Source organism: Aspergillus multicolor, assembly GCF_047715735.1.
Source record: "Aspergillus multicolor strain CBS 133.54 unplaced genomic scaffold BDW74scaffold_11, whole genome shotgun sequence".
NCBI classification, from domain to species: Eukaryota; Fungi; Ascomycota; class Eurotiomycetes; order Eurotiales; family Aspergillaceae; genus Aspergillus; species Aspergillus multicolor.
The window spans coordinates 80750-103698 of NW_027395962.1; the positions used below are offsets into that span (position 1 = coordinate 80750).

Here is a 22949-nt window from a genome sequence, read left to right on the forward strand (position 1 = left end):
ATTTAAACGCAGTTTGGTTATATACTAAAAGTTTTCTTTAGTAATAATAAGCCTAGCTTTGGGAAAGAGATTCCTAAATTTACTGGCTTTAAAGGAATACTACAGAATAAATCAGCTCTGTACACCCCATCTTAAAATAGCATGGCTAAATAATCAGGAGGAATACTTATTTAAAGGGCTTGAATAATCACACTGCATGCAAAGTTTTTATTATTAATGTGGCCATGGATTTTTAAAGCTGCAGCTTATATAAGCAATTAAATTCCAGTAAAAAAGCTAGACTAAAAAACTCCATGGGAGAAACTCACTGGTAAGCCGCCTTATATCTTTAATATTTAAACGCTGGGGTGTTACATGTGGGCGCGAAGAGGTTAGGATAGTGGCCTTTATAAGCTGGAGCCAAGGGCCTTTCTTAATTACCTTGTTAGCTATAAGGCCTTGAATATCTAGTGAATCTGGTTCCCTAAAAATCAGCGTGTTAAAGCATGCAGAGATATAGTTTTTAATAAAATAAGAATATATAATCTAAAAAATCCCTTCCTATAAATTAATATTATAATTAACATGCCTAAACCTCTAACTAAGGTCCTTAACATTTCTTATTATAACTATAATTACATGGTTAAAGATACTAACTTGGATTTAAATTTTATAAAACCATATAATAAAAAAAAGAGAATAAGCCTACTCCGGATATAAATAACTTACAGGTTACTAAAATTAAAAAAGATAAAGTTATTTATAAAGAAGGTTAAAGAAGGGATAAGATTACTTTTAAAATTACTACCGCGGGGCTTAAGCCCTTTAATTAGTTAGAGGACTTACTGCCTTTGCCAACTCCCAAGGTAACCCTAAAACCTTAATATCATGAAAATCCTATACAAACTTCAACGCCTGGAGCATTCCCCAAAGAGCCACCACGGCCTTAACAGCAAATTTTACAACCCAGGACTCCCAGGAAGCCACCACCGGATCTGGCGGGTGCTTAGTTGCTGCAAAAAGCAGAGCAAGCACGCCTTGCTAAGCCTTAACACTCTGCGCGCTTAGGGGGTGGAAATGGCTCCCAGCAACTTAGGCAGCTCCCTAATTTAACTTACAAACAGTAACCCAAGTGTTAGAATATAAAGCACCATAATATAAATAATTATAAAGTGTATATAATTAAAGTAATTACCCCTATATTAAAACTACTTAACTACATTTAGTATGTGTTTTATGCGCTTTATTAAAATCTAGCAAAGGAACGCCTTTACTAAGATAATCTGCTGCCTTTCCCCAAGCGCTGGAGGGATATTAAAAATCACCTGCTATGCGCAGAATTCCTTAAAGCCGCAGACCTTGAATTATTAACCCTCGCGAAAATAAAGGCATGGGAAGTAGTGGAGGAACGAGAGGCTGGGCTAAATAAGGTAATCCCCTTATTATGGGTATTTACCTATAAATTTAATACAGACAGCTACTTTCTTAAAGTAAAGGCTTAAATTTATATACACGGAGACCTTAAATTAGTTTTTAATAAAAAAAACCAAGCCACTACAGCTTCCGCGCGCGCCTTCTAAATTCTTGCTGCCCTTATTACAGCCTTTAACCTTAATACTAATTAGAAAGATGCAGTTAACATATTTTTAAATATAGCACTTTAAAAGCTAGTATATTTACGCTTACTAAAGAAATATAAATAAAAAGAAAAGCTTTTAAAGGCTTGCAAGGCTATTTATAGCCTTAGGAAGTCTCCATGTCTCTGGTAGCTTAATTTAACTATAACTCTTCGCAAACACGGCTTTATTATAATCCCTAAAAAAGAATATCTTTTTATTAGTAAATTTATAATACTATTAGTATATATAAATAATATTATTATTATAAATTTCCCTACTGGAGAGGCACGCGCTGCAACTGTAACTTTTAAGAAAGAACTAGCTGTTAAATATAAATTATAATATTCTAAAAAAGTATAATAATTTCTTGGAGTTAGAATTATTTAGGCTAAATAATAATAAAAGGTCTAGCTATATTAAGATTCCTATATTAAAGCTATTGCAAGCTACTTTTATATAGATATAATAATTTAATCTCCCGGAACTTCCTTGCTCTCCTCCAGCAAGCTTTATCTAAACGCGGATAAAGTAACACTAGAATAAATTTATAAGATATACTTAAAGATAGGATTTATTAGCTATACAAGTACTCTTACCTGTCTAGATATCTTGTACATAGTTAGCTGTCTGTTAGAATACCTTATTAACCCAGCAGATTATTATTAGCACGCCGCGGATTACCTAATTACTTATCTTTATAACACGCGTTATCTGGCTATTAAGTATTCCGGACTAAATACTTTAAATATTAATAAAATACTTGTTAAAATCTACAAGGCCTACTTAGATGTAGCCTTTGTGGATTATTTAAATTATTTTTCCAGTGCAGGCTACATCTGCAAGCTATATAATGGGCTAATTAAATAAAAGGTAATAAAGCAATACTTTGTTATAACTTTAACTACTAAAGCAGAACTCTTAGCACTTATTAAGGCCTTTAAGGTAATATACTAATGGCGTAGAGTATTTAGGAATTTATAATTTAATCCTTAATATCACCTTTTTATTTAATATAATAATAAGCAGATAATTAATTTACTTATAAATAAAGATATCTAACTACGTTCTAAGCTACACCATGTTAATATTCATAACTTATGGCTATACCAAGAAATTTAATAAGGAAACCTTAATGTTAAATAAACCCCTATAAATTAAATAATTATTAATAGCCTCACAAAACCTCTTACCAAGCAATAACACCAGGAATTTATTAAGATGCTTAAAATAGTAAATATCTCTAGCCTTATCTTTCCCCAAAGCGGCAGTTAGTAGGCCTTAAGGGGGTGTATTAGCTAAGATAAAGAATTCTTAGTAATTTAAGGCCTTTAACTACTAAATTTATAAGCTAGATAAATTTAAATATAGCTATTCTCCCGAAGGGTAAATAAAGGATTTAGCTATATAAACTCCTTACAGAACTTCTACATTTGCATATAAGAACCCTTAAGAATTCTTAGAATTAAAAAAATTCATCACGCTCTTTACCTTTTATATAATACCTAGTATTTGATCAGTATTCTTAGCTAGTACGGTTCAAAGGCATCATAGTCTCGCCTTCTCACGTGGCACCTGACAGCCGTACAAGGCTGTCGCGAAGAAACTGACCTCTTGAGTGCTGTCTAATGGACTATCTATCCTGACACTGACTGAGGAATCCAAAATACCCAATATGCTACTTATCCCGAACGCCGTGACCAAAACTAACACGGCGTCATTTCGCGATATCCAGTTTCCGGCTGCTACCGCGGGTTACTTGCTCTTTCCCAATGCATCATATGCGGAGGGCTTCTCCGTCTTGGGGTTTGAAGTGTGTTTCGACTTAATCCCGGATAAAACTGGATACGAGGCTTCGCGCCCCATTGCTTGACCTGGTTGCTTGCGACTCGCGAGAATGCAACTTTCTGCCAAACTTCCCCGTAGTCGCCGACGATAGCAGTCCCGCGGTCGATACACGGAGGTTCCATGAGGAAAAGATCGACAATGCATCATCAAGATGTTTGCGACCTTCTCCGATGCGTCCGTCGGAGACTCAATACCACACTTAGGACAGATTCATTGTCTACACCATCATATCGCGCAACCATTAAATACCAGCATTGGCATCCCTCGAAGACATTTTTGCCTCGAACTTCCGAAGGATTGGAGCGTCAGTACACCCAAGGCTGGTCAACCTAGACGCGAAAAAGCTGTCCTGAGTTCTTGATCGTTACCCTGATGCCTCTGTACCTGGAACTCGTGGTCGACAGCCAAAAGCAAGAGAAGCGTTAAACGAAACACTGGCGTCAACAAGGATGGCTTGCAGAGTCCGGGGTCAGGCTGCAATTCACGGGATTACATCGCTCGAATCCTTCCAGTCCCACCCCCGCACTCCGATCGCTAGGGTGAAGAACAGCCCAGATGATTAAATCAAACCCCACCAAAACCCTAGATTGATTCAGGAAGCAGACGCCCATACCAGGCTCCGTCCCTCCAATGGCATTGATAAGGCCTTTTCCAGCACCCAAGCGGCCAAGGCTTTATGGCTTACGTCCTTGCCGTTCTACTCGGGAAGAAATCTGGCGCCACCTATACATTAATGCATGAAATGGGTTAGGGTGGATATGTTATTCGCTTGATGCATTTTCATCCGGTAATCACCGACAGGATCACCCTGGCCTAGTGTGGGCGTCCAGAGTCAGGCACCAGGGTGTTCCTGCATACCTTCATGTGCCGTTCACTCTGTGGATGACCTACGAATTGGCTTTTGGTGGTTTTACTTGCTAAGGATTCAATGGCTGATGAGAATGGATGACTGGCCTTACTGGCCTGAGTTTCTTCCTATCCGTCAGCAACCACAGAAGCAAGGCTCCAGCAAAATAACGGAAGTATTTCTGTTGCCCCTGCATTTCCGCACCTCAAACGAGATCGACAAAACTATTCCCAAGAATGTATCGCGTCCGGGTTATACTCGGAGCTTTCTCCGTCGACAACCACTTGATTGACACGAAGTCACTATAGCCATTGGTGATTGTCGAAGACTCCACAATCTCGGTAGCTGGACTGTCTTCCCATCCTTAGCGAAGGGCATCAAGCATTTACTTTTGCAGCATGGAGCTTTCGCCGCTCCCTCGAGGCGCCTATACTCTATCCTCTGAAACAGTGAGCACGACGGCGTTGCGGTCCGTCAACCGTTTTGGTTCAGGAAGAGTAGGTTCGATCGTTCCAAATGAGGATGCCGACGGTAGGCAGTATTTATCTTGAAATGGGGTATAAAGACTGCGCGGGTTGCCCTGCCTTTCAGCTAAATATCAGCTCTGCCGGACAGACAACAAATACAAAAAAATCCTCTTTTACTCACAAAGATGTACCAACGCGCTCTCCTCTTCTCTGCTCTCCTGTCAGTGGCTCAGGCCCAGCAGGCAGGTACCCAACAGGCAGAAGTCCACCCGTCCCTGACATGGCAAAGATGTGAGGCCAGCGGATCGTGTACCAACGTTGCTGGCTCTGTTGTGCTTGATTCCAACTGGCGCTGGACTCACACAGTTGATGGATACACCAACTGCTACACTGGCAACTCCGTAAGCCAACCATGTTCCTCTCGCTAACCTTGGCTAATCCATCCATAGTGGGATTCGACTCTGTGCCCTAACAACGAGGAATGTGCTGCGAACTGTGCAGTAGACGGGGCTGATTACTCTGGTACCTACGGTATCACGTCCACTGGCGACTCGCTGACTCTTCGATTTGTCACGGGGTCAAATGTTGGCTCTCGTGTGTACCTGATGGAGGATGACGAGACCTACCAGACTTTCAATCTCCTTAACAATGAGTTCACCTTTGACGTTGACGTCTCCAACCTCCCTTGTGGTTTGAACGGTGCTCTTTACTTTACTTCCATGGATGCCGATGGTGGTCTGAGCAGGTACGAAGGCAACAACGCCGGTGCCAAGTACGGAACTGGTTACTGCGACTCTCAATGTCCTCGCGACATTAAGTTTATTAACGGATTGGTAAGTTGTAGCATGATTGCGCTACGGCATTGAGCAAATGGCTAACGCTAGCCAAGGCGAATGTTGAGGGATGGGAAGGCTCTGAAAGTGACTCTAACGCGGGTGTTGGTGGGATGGGCTCTTGCTGCCCTGAAATGGACATCTGGGAAGCCAACAGCATCTCTTCCGCCTACACTCCCCACCCCTGCGATAACATCGAACAAACCATGTGTGAAGGTGATGCTTGCGGTGGTACCTACTCCGACGACCGCTACGGCGGTACCTGTGACCCTGATGGATGCGACTTCAACTCTTACCGCATGGGCAACACCAGCTTCTATGGTCCCGGCGGCATCGTGGACACTTCCCAGCCCATCACCGTGGTGACGCAATTCGTTGCTGACGGCGGCTCCCTAACTGACATCAAGCGCTTCTACGTCCAGAACGGCGAGGTCATCCCCAACTCTGAATCCAACATCTCAGGTGTGGAGGGTAACTCCATTACCTCGGAGTTCTGCACCGCCCAGAAGGCCGCTTTTGGTGACGATGATATCTTCGCTCAGCACGGCGGCCTTGCCGCTATGGGTGATGCTGCCTCGGCCATGGTCCTCATCCTCAGTATCTGGGATGACCACTACGCTAGCATGATGTGGCTTGACAGCACCTACCCTGAGGATGCTGACCCAAGCGAGCCCGGTATTGCCCGTGGTACCTGCGCGCACGGTGCTGGTGACCCTGATGTCGTTGAATCTGAGCACCCCGATGCGTCGGTCACTTTCTCCAACATCAAGTTCGGACCAATCGGCTCCACCTTCTAAGCGTGAAGCTAGCAAAGTGTTTCGTGTACGGAGGGCCCTGGGACTTCTGTTCGCTGACGAACTGAGGCTTTTCTGTCCATATATGTTGTATATCCTCCTGCCTGAATAGCAGGATTCTTTTCCTTTCGTGTCTACATATGTTTTGGTTCGCTGGTCCGCTCTTCGAGCTGGATGCGCATCAGTTTGCTTTCTGCTTTGCTCATTGCATTTGCTCTTGTTGTTTATGCACCAAATGAACTTGCTTTCGTATCCATTTCCTAACCCATTGGATATCATCCGTACAGCAACAAACCATACCTTCTGCCTAGTAACCATGCTGCTACCCCGAGAATCCCCCCACCACTCTTATCGATAAGCGGAGTAATCTCGGCCCGCACCACCAAACAAATCAAATCAATCCTAGAAAGCTCTAAGCTCCATCCCAAAAATCCGACGATCACAGACTCGATTGCCAGAGAAAACTCGCAATTGCAAAACTAAACTCACAGACAGACACTCAGTTGTGTCGCTACTACAATGTTCGACACAGTCTGTACCCTCCCGCTAAGCGCAGACCTCTTCACACAAGCAATCCACCCCTCCGAGCCCGTCATCTCGGTCGGTCTTTCTACGGGTCACGTCCAGACATTCCGGCTCCCGGCTGAAGAGGAGGAGGAGAACAGCGACGATGACCAGGCCTCTGTCGCCAGCTCACGAAATGGCAAAGGACACATTGACACGATGTGGAGGACGAGGCGGCATAAGGGGAGCTGTCGCACTTTGACGTTTGGCGTGGATGGGGAGGTGCTCTACTCTGCCGGTACGGATGGGCTGGTTAAGGCTGCGAGGGCGGAGACGGGTGTTGTCGAGAATAAGCTTCTGATTCCTACCGCCAAGGATGGGTGAGTAATGTCTTTATCGGGACCAATGGCTTGTTTTCAGCTTCGATTGCTAATGAGATCTTTTACTGGGCAGGTCCATTGACGCGCCCACCGTTGTTCATGCGCTTTCCCCACAGACGTTATTACTCGCTACGGACTCGAGCAAGCTACACTTATATGACCTGCGCGTCCCGTACTCGAAGGTTTCGGCCCCGCCTCAGCAGACGCACCGCCCTCACGACGACTACGTTTCGTCCTTGACACCGCTCCCCGCGTCGGATACCAGTACCTCTGGATTCAGCAAGCAGTGGGTGACGACCGGAGGTACCACGCTGGCAGTTACAGATCTCCGACGAGGCGTGCTCATGCGTAGCGAAGACCAGGAGGAGGAGCTCGTCAGTTCTACATACATTGGCGGTCTGTCATCGGGAGGGACGAGCCGTGGTGAGAAAGTCGTTGTCGGAGGCTCTAGCGGCATCTTGACGCTTTGGGAGAAGGGCGCTTGGGATGACCAGGACGAGCGGATTTACCTTGAAAAAGGCGCGGGCGGTGGAGAGTCCATTGAGACACTCTCTGTTGTGCCTGATGAACTCGGAAAGGGCAAGATGCTTGCCGCTGGTCTCGGAAACGGTAAGGTGAAGTTTGTCAGGATGGGCATGAACAAGATTGTCTCGGAGCTTACGCACGATGAGACTGAAGGTGTTGTTGGGCTGGGTTTCGATGTTGAAGGCCGCATGGTCAGTGGTGGTGGGCAGATCGTGAAGGTTTGGCACGAGACTGCAGATATGGGCGGGAAGCGCGGTTTTGAGGGTAGCGACGACAGCGAGGACGACTCCGATGACAGTGATCGGGAGCCAAAGCAGAAGGATAGCTCGCGGCGGAAAAACAAGAAGCAAAAGGGCAAGGATCGAGGTAAGGAGGTCATGGCGTTTGCTGATTTGGATTAGGGCATTATTGAGAGATACCCTTATTACTGTACATTTATACTATATGCTCTGGTGAGCACTCTGAAATAAAGATTATCAGTATCCGTACAGCTATATCCGCAGTTCCGTCTGGCCTCGATATTGGGTTATGGGGTATTTCCGAAGATGATGGTCCGAAACGAAGTATAGACTCGACGACATAGACAATGGAATAGAGCATCTGAATAGATGTTCACCGTTACTATCACTATCAAAGTGCTCTCTTAGCATGCCATTCTATACACTTAGTTCGCGACAGTTTATAGTAACGGCTAATTGCTATCCGAGTGCAGCCCCGCGACCCCGAGACCCACGGCAGCGACGATTTGCCGAACTCTACAAGCTTCATGACGTTCCAAACGCTCCCGGTGGGGTGTGGGGAGAACGCCGATTATTCATGATGATCAAGCCTCGTCTGGATTCCTATATCAAACGGCGGGTTTCCTCCTCTCCCATCTTCACTCCATCTACACATCCACACACATAACCCACCACAATGGACGCCTTCGAATACAACGCCAACCCGGGCCGCGTCGTCTTCGGCAGCGGCACCCTCCAGAAACTCCCCGATGAGATCGCCCGCCTGGACAAGAAGGCTCCCCTGGTCCTCTCGACCCCTCAGCAGGTCAGCCATGCCGAGCGCGTCAAGGAGGTCCTGAAGGGCCAGGTTGCGGGTATCTTCACGGAAGCGACTATGCACACGCCGACGCATATTACGGACAAGGCTGTGGAGTATGCGAAGGCGCAGAATGCCGACGTTGTCATTTCGATCGGTGGTGGCAGCACGATTGGTTTGGGCAAGGCTATTAGTATTCGCACTGGGCTGTACCATGTCTGCATCCCGACTACATATGCGGGTAGTGAGATGACGCCTATCCTGGGCGAGACAGCGGATGGATTGAAGAAGACTCGCTCGGACCCGAAGATTCTCCCTGGGACTGTTATCTATGATGTTGATCTTACGATGACTTTGCCCAGCGCGATGAGCGCGACGAGTGGTGTCAATGCCATTGCGCATGCTGGTTAGTTGCTCGCTTGGTGTTGCGTGTGCCGCATGAAGCTAACTGCGTTCTAGTCGAGGCTCTCTACGCCCGCAACACTAACCCCGTCATCAACCTGATGGCCGTAGAGGGTACGCGCGCGCTGGCCTCCGCCCTCCCCGAGATTGTCGAGAACCCCTCCTCCCAGTCCGCCCGCTCGCTAGCTCTCTACGGCGCCTGGCTTTGCGGAACCTGTCTCGGAAGCGTGGGCATGTCTATCCACCACAAGCTCTGCCACACCCTCGGCGGCAGCTTCAACTTACCCCATGCGGAAACTCACACGGCTGTCCTGCCCCATGCGATCTCCTACAATGCTCCTAAGATCCCAGAGGCCATGAAGAAGCTGGCTGAAGTGCTACCCGAGAGCAATGGCGATGCGATCCACGGACTGAATGTCTTACTCACCAAGTTGAAGGTTAAGCGCGGTGTCAAAGACTTTGGTATGAAGGAGGAGGATATTGATAAGGCGGCTGATATCGCTGTTGGCAGCCCGTACTGGAACCCGAGGGAAATTGAGCGTGAGCCTATCCGAGAGTTGATTCGAAGGGTGTGGGCTGGCGAGCCGGCGAAGGCTGATCTGTAAATATTGACATGACTGTATCTAAACCGTTATGAGTCTAAACACTGGGCATTGACCTCGAGTCGATCAACTCGATTGTATAAGTTGGGCTTGCTTAATTTGGTCCCTCAGTAATTGGCCGCGGGGTAGGTGGGGAGATCGGAGTCTGGCTGCAAAAAAAAAATCTCCAAAAACTCATCCCACATCAACCCCTCCACGCGATCACGATCACTCATTTTCAAGGCTATCAATCAAAATGTCCTCGGAACCAGCGATCGCGCCCGTGCTATCTACTCCGGACGATCGCATCCTCGAAGAAACAAACCCCGTCGCACCGGAAACGAACCGCATTTTCTCGGAGGAGGAACTCGCCATCACCTATGACATCGAACGCACGTTGAAGGAAATCCGCCAGGCGCGGTACAAGCGGATTGCGCTACAGTTCCCGGATGACATGCTCTCGGATGCGCCGCGGGTGTTCCAGTTGCTGAGTCGGGGATTGGAGAAGCGAGATATTGCGGACGGAGGTTCAGCGCAGAAGGACGAAAAAGGTTGCAATGCTACAAACGACCTAGCGGATTCTGTATCCCGCCTTGATGTTAAAGACGCGGCTGAATGGTCACCGAGGCTCTACATCCTGGCTGATACATCGTACGGGACATGCTGTGTGGATGAGGTAGCGGCGGAGCATGTCGATGCGGACGTTGTCGTGCACTACGGACGTTCATGTCTGTCCCCCACGGCCAGACTTCCAGTTATCTATGTCTTTACCCACAAGGAGTTGCCCCTCGACCCCGTCGTCAAGGCGTTCAAAGAGACATACCCGGACTCAAACACGAAGGTTATCTTGGCCGCCGACGTGACCTACTCAGACCATGTTCCAGATTTACACTCGCGGCTGGTTCAAGAGGGCTACAGCAACTTGTTTGCCACGGCCTTGGCCCACGATCCGTCGTCTCTCATTCCAAACCGCACTGTTCCAGACTCGGTCAAGGAGGTGCCGGAGTCGCTAGGAGACTGGCAGCTTTTCCACATCTCTGAACCACCTACAGCGCTGCTCATGACGCTGGCGTCTCGCGTGACGGCGATCCACATCTATCCCACTGACGGGCCAGCTGGCGCGGAAGTCAAGCCTCTACCCGCGTCGACTGCAATGGCTCTGCGTCGACGCTATGCTATCCTAACACGGCTTAGCACGGTTCCAATTTTTGGTATCCTGGTCAACACACTGAGCGTAAAGAATTACCTCCACATCGTGGACCATGTCAGAGACAAGATCGCAGCGGCGGGAAAGAAGAGCTATATGTTTGTGGTGGGTAAGTTGAACGCGGCCAAGGTAGCCAACTTCAGCGAGATTGGGGGCTGGGTCGTTATCGGGTGTTGGGAGAGCTCGCTAGTCGACAGCAAGGACTTCTGGAAGCCAGTCATTACCCCATTTGAACTGGAGGTTGCACTCAAGGGAGACGACGAGCGGGTCTGGACAGGGGCCTGGCAGAGCGACTTCCAGAGCGTCCTTGACCAGCCATCCCAAGGTTCCGGTGCGCCTGAGGACGGCGAGGCGACAAACGATGCACCCGCATCCGCATCCGGAGACCAAGGCGGGGACGAGGACGAGGGTGACATGTCGGAACCCGAGTCTGCACCACCAGAGTTCGACTTCCGGACCGGTCGGTACGTCTCCCACTCGCGACCGATGCGGGAATCCGCGCCCCACGTCTCCGCATCTCAGGGTGCAGCAGCAGCAATCTCTGCGCCCGCGGGTGCGGCTGATGGGCCATCTGCTGCGCGAGCTCTCGCCCGACGAGCAAAGGGCGACTTGGCCATGATCGGTAACACCTTCTCGCCAGGGGCTGAATTCCTTCGATCGCAAAGGACATGGACAGGGTTGGGAAGCGATCTCAATAGCGCGCTGAATGTTGAATATGACGGCGAGGGGGAGGACGACAGTACGCTTGTTGTAGAAGGGCGCAAGGGCATCGCAAGGGGATATACGGTGGGGGAGTCAATAGACAGGCACTAGACCGGCTTGGACCCTGGTTGTTGGCCTGAAAATTGGACTCTTATCTCACATCGGGTGCTTCCAAGAGGGATTTTCTGGATGCCGGATCCGCGCAAATACTCCGTAAGCGCAGTCACCAATTGTTAGTGATCTTTATTGAATAGAGTGTGTGTGACCAAGCGGACTTATAAGCGTTTGAACTTGAAATGCAAGATAATGTAGAAAGAAAGAGGCCCACTGTAAAGCGACAAAGGCAGGAATCGAGGCGACCTATCACATGATGGGCGCTGGGCAAGGCCCGGGGTTTTGTCCTCATTGACTGCTTTCTGAGTTGTCCGACAACCCCCTCAGCGCCTGCATCAACCGTCGGTTGAAGAGTTGACTTTTCGACTGTATCCCCCTTTGATGGCTTTCGCTTCCCAGGCCCCCGGATCCTAGGTGCACCTCCTTCATACGCGTCCCTCCCTTTGACTGCACCCTTATGATGTGCCGTGCCGCCCGCATCCTCCGCTGTGTCCGCGATATCGCGTCAGCCTAAAACCCATCTCGGGTAAAAGGAAACAAAAGAAAAGGTTATAAAATATATACCGGTTGCTCTGGTTGCAAGTGTTGCCGCCATGTCCCTCGTTCACGACCTGGTAGCGATACCGCCTGGTGCGGAGAGGCCGGAGATAGAGACGGAGACGGTTGAGGAGATTGGGGAGGAGGAACACAACGGCCACGAAGATCAGGATACGCTAGATACTGTTTTGAACGAACACCCAGCACAAAACCGCCTGTCGTTATTCGAGCGAGTCATTACCACGCATACGCCGATTCTTGAATCCCTCTTACTCCAGACGCCGACCGCAGCCATCCTTCGACTCTCCCATACCTCACGCTTCCTACGATCCTTCCTCCGCTCGTATCCGACAGCATGGAAATACTTGTCATTTCGCTTGCTTTACCCCTCTGGCACTCAGACGCCACTGCGAATCATCCTGCCTGGAGCGCAAGATCCCAGGACGCCGCGCCAATCTCGCCAGTATGCTCTAGACCAGCTGCTGATGAATGTGGTGGTGCCCTTTAGCCCGTGTCTGAAGAGCCTGGAGCTGGATAACACGGCGGTGTCTGGGCAGATTCTCATTGCGACCGTTCTGAACCCGCGTCGGGAAACGCTGGAGCACCTCTCTGTTCGTGGATGCAAGAATGTTTCGTTGAAGTACCACATCATTCCATATTTGACTATGTTCGGCCTGCAGTACGATGTCAGCATGGAGGATAATATTGGCAGCTCGCCGGCGATGCAGCACCTTGCACTGAAGAGTCTCTACACTTACCGCTGTCGCCATCACCGACGCCGGCCTTATCTTTCCTCGTCCCTCACACGAAAGGATTCCGATTCCGAACCGACCCATGAGCTAGTGAATTTATGCCATAAACTTGGGATCTGGACCGATACGGCGTGGTGCTCAACACCGGCTGGGAGGTGTTTCCGGAGGAGAGGGTATGTCGCTATGCGCGCCCCTCAGGGTACGCCGGATGTGTGGGTGGTGTTTGATAGGCTTTGGAGGTCGAAGAACTGGATTGGTCAGGTTGAGGGCTCAAGCAATCGTCCGGCCCAGAAGGATGGTAAATTGTGGGAGCACGATGAAACTGGCTGCTATGGTGAAGCCCTTGGTACGGGTGAGAAGAGAGATGTGGGCGAGGGGAAGATGTTGCCAGCACACCTTCGTCGCAGCCACCGACCTTTTGTTGAAAACATCCGGTGTGACAATTGCTGCGAGGTGATTCCGGAGAGATGCGAGCAGTGCAGTATTCTCATGCATTGCGTAGGATGTCGCAAGACACTCTGCGCTAGCTGCGCGTACGAACGGCCATACCTTCATGCTCATACACCAAAGAGTTCAACGACAAGTACGTCTGTCGGAACTTTCTGGTGGGCTCCTGGCGCCGCCATCTCCCCCTGTTCGATGCATGATCCCGCTGAGAACGCCGATGATCCTGCCGCTCAACCTAGCGCCGCTCTGTCGTATCCGGCGTTGAAATTCCACTGGTGCTGCACTGAGCCGATCTTCTCCGGTGGTGGTGGTATCAGCATCGGTACGCCGAATCGCGATGTCGACCAAGTCCGCGCGGCTCCTTTACCCCGTGGCCAAGGCTGGGAAGATCTCGAGTATTCGGCGCAGGAATGGAGCAAATCATTCCCCAAATATGCGTACGGCGATCCTCGCAACCCGGATTATAGCCTTGAGGCTGGACACATTGCGATGATGAAGTGGCTGCTGGGCCCTCCCGATCGACAGCCTTCTGCTTGCCCTCGAAATCTTTGCAAGCAGTGCTACGACACACCTCAATGGAAGGTGCATTGCAAGACCTGTTCCAAGCCGTTGTGCATAGAACATGATTTACGCGGGCTTCGTCTACGGATATGCGGATATCGTGATCTCACCCTAGAAAAGCTGGCTATACAAAACCGGACCGAGACCTCGAGCTCACTCCCTCAGGCGGATGACTCTGGGGCTTTCCAAAACGCCACAGCCACTGGCTTTGACCTTCCGTATAGAACCCAGCGAGCTGTCGATTCCACCACGAGCAGTTTTACCGAAGACCACATTGCCGATGCCAACCCGCAACCTGCAGCATCCGGTTCCGCAATCCACCGCCGTTCACGCAGCATATCCGCTTCAAATTCCAATCGGTCCCGCTCTTTATCTCCTTCGATCTACTCTGATTCTCCAGTAGAACAGCAGGCCGCGAAATGGCAAGGCTGCCAATCCTTCTTCTGCCCACAATACCGCCCCATCGGCGATCAGCGGCAACGCTGCGCTTGCGTTTTGCGCGAGTGCACCAGCTGCTCTGTCTATGTCTGTCAGGACTGTGTAACTCGCCACCCACCCTGCAAATGCTCCTACTGCGAAGCGAACTACATGTGCCCAAACTGCGCAAAGCTCCGAGACCGCGATGGGACCTGTCGTCGGGCAGAGGAGGAAAAGGCCCAACGCGAGCAGAAACTGCAGCGTGATATGCAGACTTTAGAGCGGATTCTGGAGACGAAACTTGCTAACGAGGTCGCTGAGTTTGCGGGCCAATTCTTTGGCTCTGTTGATCCTTCCAGCTCGCCGGGCCTTCTTGACGAAGGTGGCGCCGCTGACGAGGGCGAAGATGAGATTATTGAAGATGACGAGGACGCCCCTCCTCATCCTCATCCTCTGGCTTCATCTCCACACCAAGTGGATGTGCATGAGAGCCTCCAGCTTCTACTCATCCAGACTCTGCTAGGCTCGAATGAGTAAAGCAGTAACAGTACGTTATGTACCTACACAACCTACATACGAATCACCTGCTTCAACAAGCATGAACATTATGGCCTGCTCTCCGCATCATCTTCAAGATTGTGATACCATGGCGTCGGTCGGTTGCACATTTCGCTTACATACTCTTGCGATTTATTTTGATGTTATTTACGGTCTTAGGCAGGGTACATCGGATGGAATGGGTTTGGATGGGGTCGGAGTGATCTGGTTTGATATGGTTTCGTGCGATATTTTGTGTTCTTGATTTCATGTTCTTCCTGCGGCTGGTCTTGCTCCGAGGCATCAGAGGCATCTAACGGCGTAATTGTTTCTGTCATCATTTGCTGCTTTATTTCTGTTATATACTTCGAGTTGTTACCCTACCTTCAATTCCACTAAGTAAGTCGCTATTTGAACATGTCCAGTCTTCTAGCAGGGCGGCAGGTGAATAAGATGCATATGAGACTGTAGTGCAATTGTATGGTAATGATTTCAAATATACCCATAAGAATCTCTACTGCGGAGTACTACAAGCAAAGTGGCATCGTTGTATGGAAGCACCCAGAACAACAAACGGAGCCTCAAAAGTGCCCCGCTCCAGCTCCGCGCCGCATCCCCTCCAAATTATTTATCGACGTTGAATTCATCCCTTACCCTCCTTCCCTTTCTCTCCAAAACATACTTGAAGACAATCTATACACAGAATGTCCGAACAAGAACCCACCGCAACTGACGTCGCCGCCCGCGAAGCCGAAGAGAAGCAGCGCAAGGCCGCCGAAGACGCCGAACAAGCGACCCTCCCCTACAAGTGGACGCAGACAATCCGCGACGTCGAAGTTACGATCCCCGTCTCCGCAAACCTGAAGGGTCGCGACTTTGAGGTCGAAATCAAGAAGGAAAGCATCAAGGTCAAGGTTAAGGGCGCGAACGGGGAGGTCTTTATCGACGTATGCTCTACATCCGTCCCTACACCGTGTACCCTTACGCAACACCAGATAGCTAACATGAATGCGGACGTGACAGGGCTCGTTCCCGCACCCCATCAAAACCTCGGAATCGTCCTGGACGCTCGAGACGACCTCCAAGCCGCCCGGGAAGGAAATCAGCATCCACCTTGACAAAGTGAACCAGATGGAGTGGTGGGCGCATGTTGTTACCACGGCGCCGAAGATAGACGTTAGCAAGATCACGCCAGAGAACTCGAGTCTCAGTGACCTTGATGGCGAGACAAGGGCTATGGTCGAGAAGATGATGTATGATCAGCGCCAGAAGGAGATGGGGGCGCCTACGAGCGATGAGCAGCGGAAGGCGGATATTCTGAAGAAGTTTCAGGCGGAGCACCCTGGTATGTGCAATTATCTTTACTTACTATAGGGGGTGGGGTGGATTGGTGTTGGGGAAATTGCTAACGGATGCTTGCAGAGATGGACTTCTCGAACGCGAAGATTGGTTAGGAGTCAGGGTAATGCTAATGAAGTTTATGATTTTTCTACGCCTATTCTTGTCCTCTGTATCCAGTGTACACCTGGACTGCCATCAAGATATTATTCGGTGTAGTCGTAGGTCAGAACGTTAGATGGTGGCTGATTGCATGGCACGGGCCGGCCAACGAGGCTGGGCATTGCGACGACCCTTCATCCTTCGTATTCTGAATTCCTTTCCATGTCCCATCTAAAACATCCCCATTTGCACCCCTTGCTTATCGTCATAGACCCCAGAGATTGACCATGAAGGGCGAAAACGCCCCCTTCCGCATCCAGCTGCCCTCCAAACCAGAGCAACCCATCTATCACTTTCGACGCCCCCATCGCAAATCCCGCGAAGGCTGTGCCAAGTGCAAGCAGCGGCGGGTCAAGGTGAGCCTATCCTGTTGAGTTCCGGGCCTATCTCAGGCAAAATATACCGACCGAACTGTTTAGTGTGACGAGACGCGTCCTCGCTGCCAGAAATGCGAGAGGCTTGGTCTTGAATGTGTATATGAAGCTATCCTACCTCCCGGGCTTGGGAGGCTAAGAAGCAAGATACCAATGGTGCTCTTATTGCACAAGCCACCAACCAGTTTCCAATCGGGCCCGACGCCATAGCGCACTCTTTTGCTGTTCGCACGGTGACATCACAGATCAATGAAGTGCTTCAGTTCAAGTCTACCGTGTCCAACTCGAAAGGATGCTTGGGTAATGGGGAAATACTCCGTCACTTCCAAGATGTAAAGACGTCATGAGAGGGAAGACGATACGCTTGGCACTGCAGGTATCTGGAATCGCCATCATGAATGAGCAACACTAATCTGGCATTGGGGCAGTCGCTATACTTGATGTACAGCCTTATCGGCGTCGCAACTGCACAGTTACTAATGCCCTGCCGGAAAGTGACAACAGTCTAAAAAGCTATGCTCTTTTAGAAGCGCACCACTGGCAGCGTGCAATAAGGCAGTACAGCACTGAGCTGAATTGCCCCATTGGCCCCGAGGACATGGACGCGCTATTCTCAGCCTTCCTGCTGTTTTGGGAGACTCGGACAGGTCCGCAGCTTTACAGCAGGAGGAAAGTGCAAGTCACAACCGCCACGATTCAATAACGAAAGATTACCAAGATGGAAATCCCTTTCTCTCTTCTTCAGACTCTCGTTCAAAAGCGATACGATATTTTGAATCTGATATCGTGCATTCGTTATCATATCAGATTTTACCACGGTTGACATTTCATTCGCTTCTACAGAGCTCTGATACCATTAACCACGCATTTTCTTTTCGTCGGCTCCTTTACCTGTTAACGATCCATTCACTATATCTTGAGCTTTACAACTGCCAAAACTAGACGACTTGAACCATGTCCGAAGCGAGATTTCTCGCCACTTTTGCGGATGGTTTTCCTCTGATCTTCCAAGCACGCCAGATGCACGACCTCCGGGAAGCTGTGAGGCACTTCCGAATCCGAGAGACCCGAATATTAACGGAAGATGTGATTTGCCCTATCAGCCGGTCGATCATCGAAGATGCGGCCGTGGTCTATTACAATGACGCTATATTCCGAATGATTGTGATGGGATTGATTATACGAAGGCAGAATCTTTTGCGGAACGCCCTTCGCCACCTACCGTCTAGCGAAACGAAGGATTTGTTGGGACCCATAGACACGCAGACGGCTGGGCTTGGGCGTCAGCTGCTGAGGTGCGACGTTGTCGATCGCAGAATAGTTGCAGCTGCTGTACCTGATCTTGGTTCTCCGGATTGTGACGAGTCGATGTACTTCCTTGTCCGCTGCAACAGGAGGGCAACGCAGACGCTCTACGACCTCGGATACCGAAATGTCAATGAACCTCGTGGAATGGGAGATACCCCGCTTGCGGCACTCGAGGTAACGAGCACGGCCGGGCATCGCGGTGAATACCGAGCTATTGACCGCACAGACGCCTTGTCCCAGTACGTCGCCATGTGTGCTTGGTACGACCATAGAGCAGCTTCTTTGTACACCGAGATAAATCCTGTCACTCAGTCGACGATGTTGCACCAGATAGCCCGCTTTATTGGAAGAGCGGTTGCCGATTCGTCAGCTCCACAAGGGCAACGGAGAGATGAGGAGAATGAGGAAGATTGGCAGAGTCGAATTAGTGATCACTGCAAGAAGATCATAGCGCCGCTGGCAGGAAACGGCGGTTACATCATTCTGAGGGAGCTATTCTCCAACGGGCGTCTTCTTGAGCAGTATACATGTTTCTGCTGCTTGAATGGACGGCTTCCATTTGATGTCCTAGTCAATGAGACGGTGCGCGGGGAGTCATCAGCAAGGAGAATCCGCTTGATGGCTGGCGCTCTCTTACGGTCGCAGGGTTTGTGGACGACAAAAGTGTCTGCACTCCATCAGCGTACAGTTTCTGGCGTGATCCGTGCCTGCAGCTTTGCATGCCTCGGTCTCAGGCATTCCTGCGGAGCGCCGAACACTTCCGGATCCCTCCCAATAGGCGAAACAAGCATTACCGAGACAGATTTTGACTCGGCGGTCTCGAAACTCTTGACCAATGCCCGATCACTGGATTGGCGAATGGAGGATTGTCTCTCTACCTACTGGGAAAGTAGCATGGAGGAGCTTCGGAACCTCAGCGCGCACACATCCACGGCTACTAACCATGATCAAACATGATAGAACTAGAACCATTATGTTAAGTACTAGCGAAGAGCTTATTATCTCCTTGAGTCTGCGAGATCTCATGTTGTTACTGTGTTATACTGTCTTTTGTTCTGTTTTGTATCGATAGACAAATGAAAGGTCAGGCCTCAGGCGATGGCCATTCACTTGTTAACAACCGTCCTTCCCATCATGGTGGTTGGTCTAAGCTCGAGAAACATCTCCAAGCAGGTCTTACTAATAGCGGGTTCGATGGCCGGTTAGTTGCTAACAAACGTCCTCAATTTTAACTTCCTTCCCATCATGTTGGCCAAGATCCAGCTTCAATGTCCGTCCAAACAGCTCGAGAAGCATCTCGAAGCAAACCTTACTAATCGCCGGATCGTAGCGGCCTTTGCTGAGCTCATCGCGAATGAAGGCGTCTAGTGTCGTGCGTTAGTTTCACGGCCTTCGATGGGCGGGAGGATGGAGATAGAATGCGATAAAAGCAAGAAGCAAGATATAGACATACGCTGAGCCCAAGCAACCTCATAGAAGCTAAACAGCACGCCATTGTCATGGAGCGTAGACCGGATTAAGTCTCGTCCTTGCGGCGGAACGTGCGTGTCATTCTTGCCGAATATCTATGACGCGTCCGTTAGCCATACACCCAGAGTCCATCCACACGAGATCATCCAAGAGTAAAGAACATACCATAACAAGCTCCCCCTTAATATCCCCGGCCCGCGCCAAGGAGTCATCATTCTTCCCCGCCCCAAGCGTTTTACTATGAATATCCGTCGCGAAATAACAAACCGTCGCCTGGACGCGCGCATCAAGCGCACACCTATACGCAAGATGTCCACCAAGACACATCCCCGTCGCACCAATGCGCCCCGTGCACGTGGGCAGATCAATCAGGTAGCTCACAGACAGCGCGGCGTCCTCGTCGTACGCGGCTAGCTTCTTGGCGACCTTCCATTCGTTCCCCTTGTCTGTGTCCTCGGCGTTGTAGGAGAGTGCTTCCGGGCTCGTGAATTCGTGGTAGCTGCTGGGTGCGGCGACGATGTAGCCCTGTCCGGCGATTTGGCGGGCGAAGCGTGCGACGGGGCCGGTTACTATACCGCAAATTGTGAGTTGGCTTGATTTGGTTTATGGTGGGCAGTTGGGGTTGTGGATGAAGAGGGGATGCGGACGCACCCTGGTAGATCTCGCTGAAGACGACTACGCCTGGGAACCGGGCGTTGGGGTACCCCGGGATGGAGGGGTGGAAGACGTATATCCCTGCGATGGTTAGCGGGAAGGTTGTATATCGGCGGCGTGCGAGAGCGTACGCATTGAGCCATTGCCGTCTGCGGTTGTCGGGACATCATGGTGGTACTCTTTGATCAACATCTTGGGCTGTTCCTATGTCGTCCAACTGCTGTTGAGTTGTTAGAATAAAGTTGAAGCTCTGAGCTTGAATGCGGGGTGATGCTGATAAGGATAAGAAGAGCCACGTGATGATTAGATCTTGATTTTTTAAGGACTTATTGACGTAGTATCTTCACTAGGATATCGATCATAGATTATCGTGATTATTTGGCTCCAGGGAGCGATATTGACAACATGTTTGTCTTCGTATCAGTATACAAAAATGAATATAGGTGTAACAAGCGGGTACAGAAGTGAAGACAATAGATACAGTGAATGGTACATATTAGTATGAGGCCAGGGTACGCGAATTGTAGCGGACTCGGGTTCTTAGGGGGCGCGCTGAAACGAGACGGACGGGCGTTTTCTAGTTTATATGCAGCAGGCACCGAGTTTGGCGTATGGAGGCTTAGAACACGTACTAGGGGGGAATTAGAGGACGTCGGAGCAAGTGGCATGGCGTACTTACAGGGATGAAGAGGTAAGGAACCTGTCTCTCATACTCAGTCCAAGCCTCGCCGTACTTGTTGCGGCAGCGCTGGATATCCCGCAGAGCACGGTGCGAGATCATGCAGGCGAAGAAGACGGGGTAGAACCACGGGAAGGGGCTGTTGAAGCCAGTGATAAGACCCCAGTTCAGCGCAAAGTATAGGTCGCAGGTGTAATGAATCTTGCGAGCCTTGCCGTCTGTGGAAGTCAGAATTTTGTGTATAATATTAAAGAAAGATACGTACACCATCCGTCAACCAAGATTTTGGAGCCGTCCGCGGCGGTTATGGTCTTGGGGTTGTGGAGAGTCTGCCAGGGCAGCTGGGGGAAGGCCTTGCGGAAGACACGGGTACCACGTTCCATCTGGCGGTAGCGATTCTTCTGACTGTTGGTCGTATCCCAGACCCAATACACGAAAAGGTAAGCAACGTAGAGGAAGGTCAGAAAGTAGCGGTTCCAGTGGTAAGTGGCGGGGTCATGGTTGGCAAGGTAGATCGTGCAGTGGCAGTAGCTCAAGGGCACACCAGCCAGGTTCCAGAAGATCAGCATGAAACCCCATTTCTCGTAGTACATGTCCCTGATTCGTTAGCCAGACGTCTTTCCGGGACTGTAGTGCACTCACCAAGTAGATACAATGCATTCCTCGCCCTTAGAGCAAGCGTTCGCGTAGAGGAAGTGTGCCATCAACAGGAATCCGACCTCTCCAGACACGTATCCATAAACCTCCCACTGTCGCGCAGCCGTGCCCATAGTGACGAGCAGAAGAATGTACCATGGTAGGCGAACCTCGAAAAACATCTTGAAATCCAAAATGCCGAACATGCGAGGGTTGAGTTCGGCACCCATGAAAAAGTCATAGATAGGGTAGCCGGTCATGCGATGCTCGGCTCCGCGAGCCAATGCCGAGAAGTAGGCGACGAAGGCGACCAAGAAGCCAGACAGAATAGCAACGCTCATGAGAGGGCCAAACTCGTCAACGATAGTGTAGAGTTTGAAGAGACCGGTGAAGTGAAGGGTACAGGCTATGGCGATGGTAGTCCAGAAAGACCAGAGAGCGGAGCAGTAGTATGGCAGCTGTTTTCCACCCAGGTGTGGCAAAGGACGACCCATAACGGTGATGCCAGGAACCACCAAATAGCAAATGCCTTCGAAGATGAAAAACACCCAGTACATGGTCCATGCCTTCAAAGACGGGAACGCGCCTTCGTACACGAGGTGTCCCATGTGTGCGAAGAATTCCGACATGCTCTGGCCTTCCGACGGGCGAGGGAACTTGCCGTCATAGTGAGTCGCGCCAATCCACATGTAGTACATCAGGAGCGGGAAGCCGATCATCATCGAAAGAACTCCCGGTGAGCCTCCAAATTCGAAGTGTCCGCTATAGTCGACCTTGGGATCCTTGCCCTCGACCCAGCCGTCAATGATCCGTTCCTCCTTGGCGGCGTGTCCGTTCGCATGTCCATTAGAAGAGTGTCCGTTGGCGTGCCCATTGACGTGTCCATTGCTTGAGGAGAGCTTGGTTTCTTCTTCCTCGGATACCTCCTCGCTCCTGAGTCTTGTGGTACGTCTGCGAGTAGTCGATCTAGTCCGGCCCCTTGTCTCCGTGGCTGAATTGGAGGCCTCTTCTGAGGGCGCAACGCTGCTGCGGGTGGTCCGGCGGCCGCCAGGGGTCTCGACGTAGCCTGGGCGGTCTACTTTCCTAAATTACAGAGACACGTAAGCAATTGGTGTCTGAGACAGTTGAAAAGGCCATCTAAAGATGAAAATGGCGTGGTTGTCGGGGTTTGCCCCTTAGAGGAACGTTGGAGACTTACTTGGGCGTTCTGCCCGTTTGAGAGCGGGTAATTGTCATGATTGCG

At 50.1% G+C, this 22949-nt stretch overlaps 8 protein-coding genes across 8 annotated transcripts; 7 read left to right on the plus strand and 1 right to left on the minus strand.

The window, feature by feature from the left end:
- Positions 1-4942: 4942 nt before the first annotated feature.
- Positions 4943-6458, plus strand: BDW74DRAFT_184951 (glycoside hydrolase family 7 protein; the record flags this gene model as incomplete). Its single annotated transcript, XM_073730931.1, has 3 exons — positions 4943-5158; positions 5207-5590; positions 5647-6458. 3 exons carry the CDS (start codon positions 4943-4945, stop codon positions 6385-6387), a joined length of 1341 nt encoding a protein of 446 aa, XP_073584078.1. The 3' UTR covers positions 6388-6458.
- Positions 6459-6693: 235 nt separating this feature from the next.
- Positions 6694-8281, plus strand: BDW74DRAFT_152491 (WD40 repeat domain-containing protein). The gene is made up of 2 exons (XM_073724373.1): positions 6694-7268; positions 7342-8281. The coding sequence occupies exons 1-2, from the start codon at positions 6904-6906 to the stop codon at positions 8192-8194; spliced, it is 1218 nt and encodes a 405-aa protein (XP_073584079.1). The 5' UTR covers positions 6694-6903; the 3' UTR covers positions 8195-8281.
- Positions 8282-8541: 260 nt separating this feature from the next.
- Positions 8542-9842, plus strand: BDW74DRAFT_152492 (maleylacetate reductase). Its single transcript, XM_073724374.1, has 2 exons — positions 8542-9234; positions 9288-9842. Exons 1-2 carry the CDS (start codon positions 8709-8711, stop codon positions 9833-9835), a joined length of 1074 nt encoding a protein of 357 aa, XP_073584080.1. The 5' UTR covers positions 8542-8708; the 3' UTR covers positions 9836-9842.
- Positions 9843-9871: 29 nt separating this feature from the next.
- Positions 9872-11991, plus strand: BDW74DRAFT_152495 (2-(3-amino-3-carboxypropyl)histidine synthase subunit 1/2). The gene has a single exon (XM_073724375.1). It carries the CDS (start codon positions 10068-10070, stop codon positions 11829-11831), a length of 1764 nt encoding a protein of 587 aa, XP_073584081.1. The 5' UTR covers positions 9872-10067; the 3' UTR covers positions 11832-11991.
- A 33-nt stretch (positions 11992-12024) lies between these two features.
- Positions 12025-15499, plus strand: BDW74DRAFT_152496 (uncharacterized protein). Its single transcript, XM_073724376.1, has one exon. The coding sequence runs from the start codon at positions 12428-12430 to the stop codon at positions 15083-15085; it is 2658 nt and encodes an 885-aa protein (XP_073584082.1). The 5' UTR covers positions 12025-12427; the 3' UTR covers positions 15086-15499.
- Positions 15500-15667: 168 nt separating this feature from the next.
- BDW74DRAFT_152499 (NudC domain-containing protein) lies at positions 15668-16785 on the plus strand. The gene is made up of 3 exons (XM_073724377.1): positions 15668-16032; positions 16109-16430; positions 16508-16785. The coding sequence occupies exons 1-3, from the start codon at positions 15790-15792 to the stop codon at positions 16537-16539; spliced, it is 597 nt and encodes a 198-aa protein (XP_073584083.1). The 5' UTR covers positions 15668-15789; the 3' UTR covers positions 16540-16785.
- A 1128-nt stretch (positions 16786-17913) lies between these two features.
- Positions 17914-19224, plus strand: BDW74DRAFT_177732 (uncharacterized protein; the record flags this gene model as incomplete). The annotated part of the gene is made up of 1 exon (XM_073728971.1): positions 17914-19224. One exon carries the CDS (start codon positions 17914-17916, stop codon positions 19222-19224), a length of 1311 nt encoding a protein of 436 aa, XP_073584084.1.
- Positions 19225-19476: 252 nt separating this feature from the next.
- On the minus strand, positions 19477-22942 carry erg4 (c-24(28) sterol reductase; the record flags this gene model as incomplete). Its single annotated transcript, XM_073726721.1, has 8 exons — positions 19477-19631; positions 19721-19832; positions 19903-20306; positions 20389-20472; positions 21067-21288; positions 21336-21667; positions 21713-22789; positions 22905-22942. 8 exons carry the CDS (start codon positions 22940-22942, stop codon positions 19477-19479), a joined length of 2424 nt encoding a protein of 807 aa, XP_073584085.1.
- Positions 22943-22949: the final 7 nt, after the last annotated feature.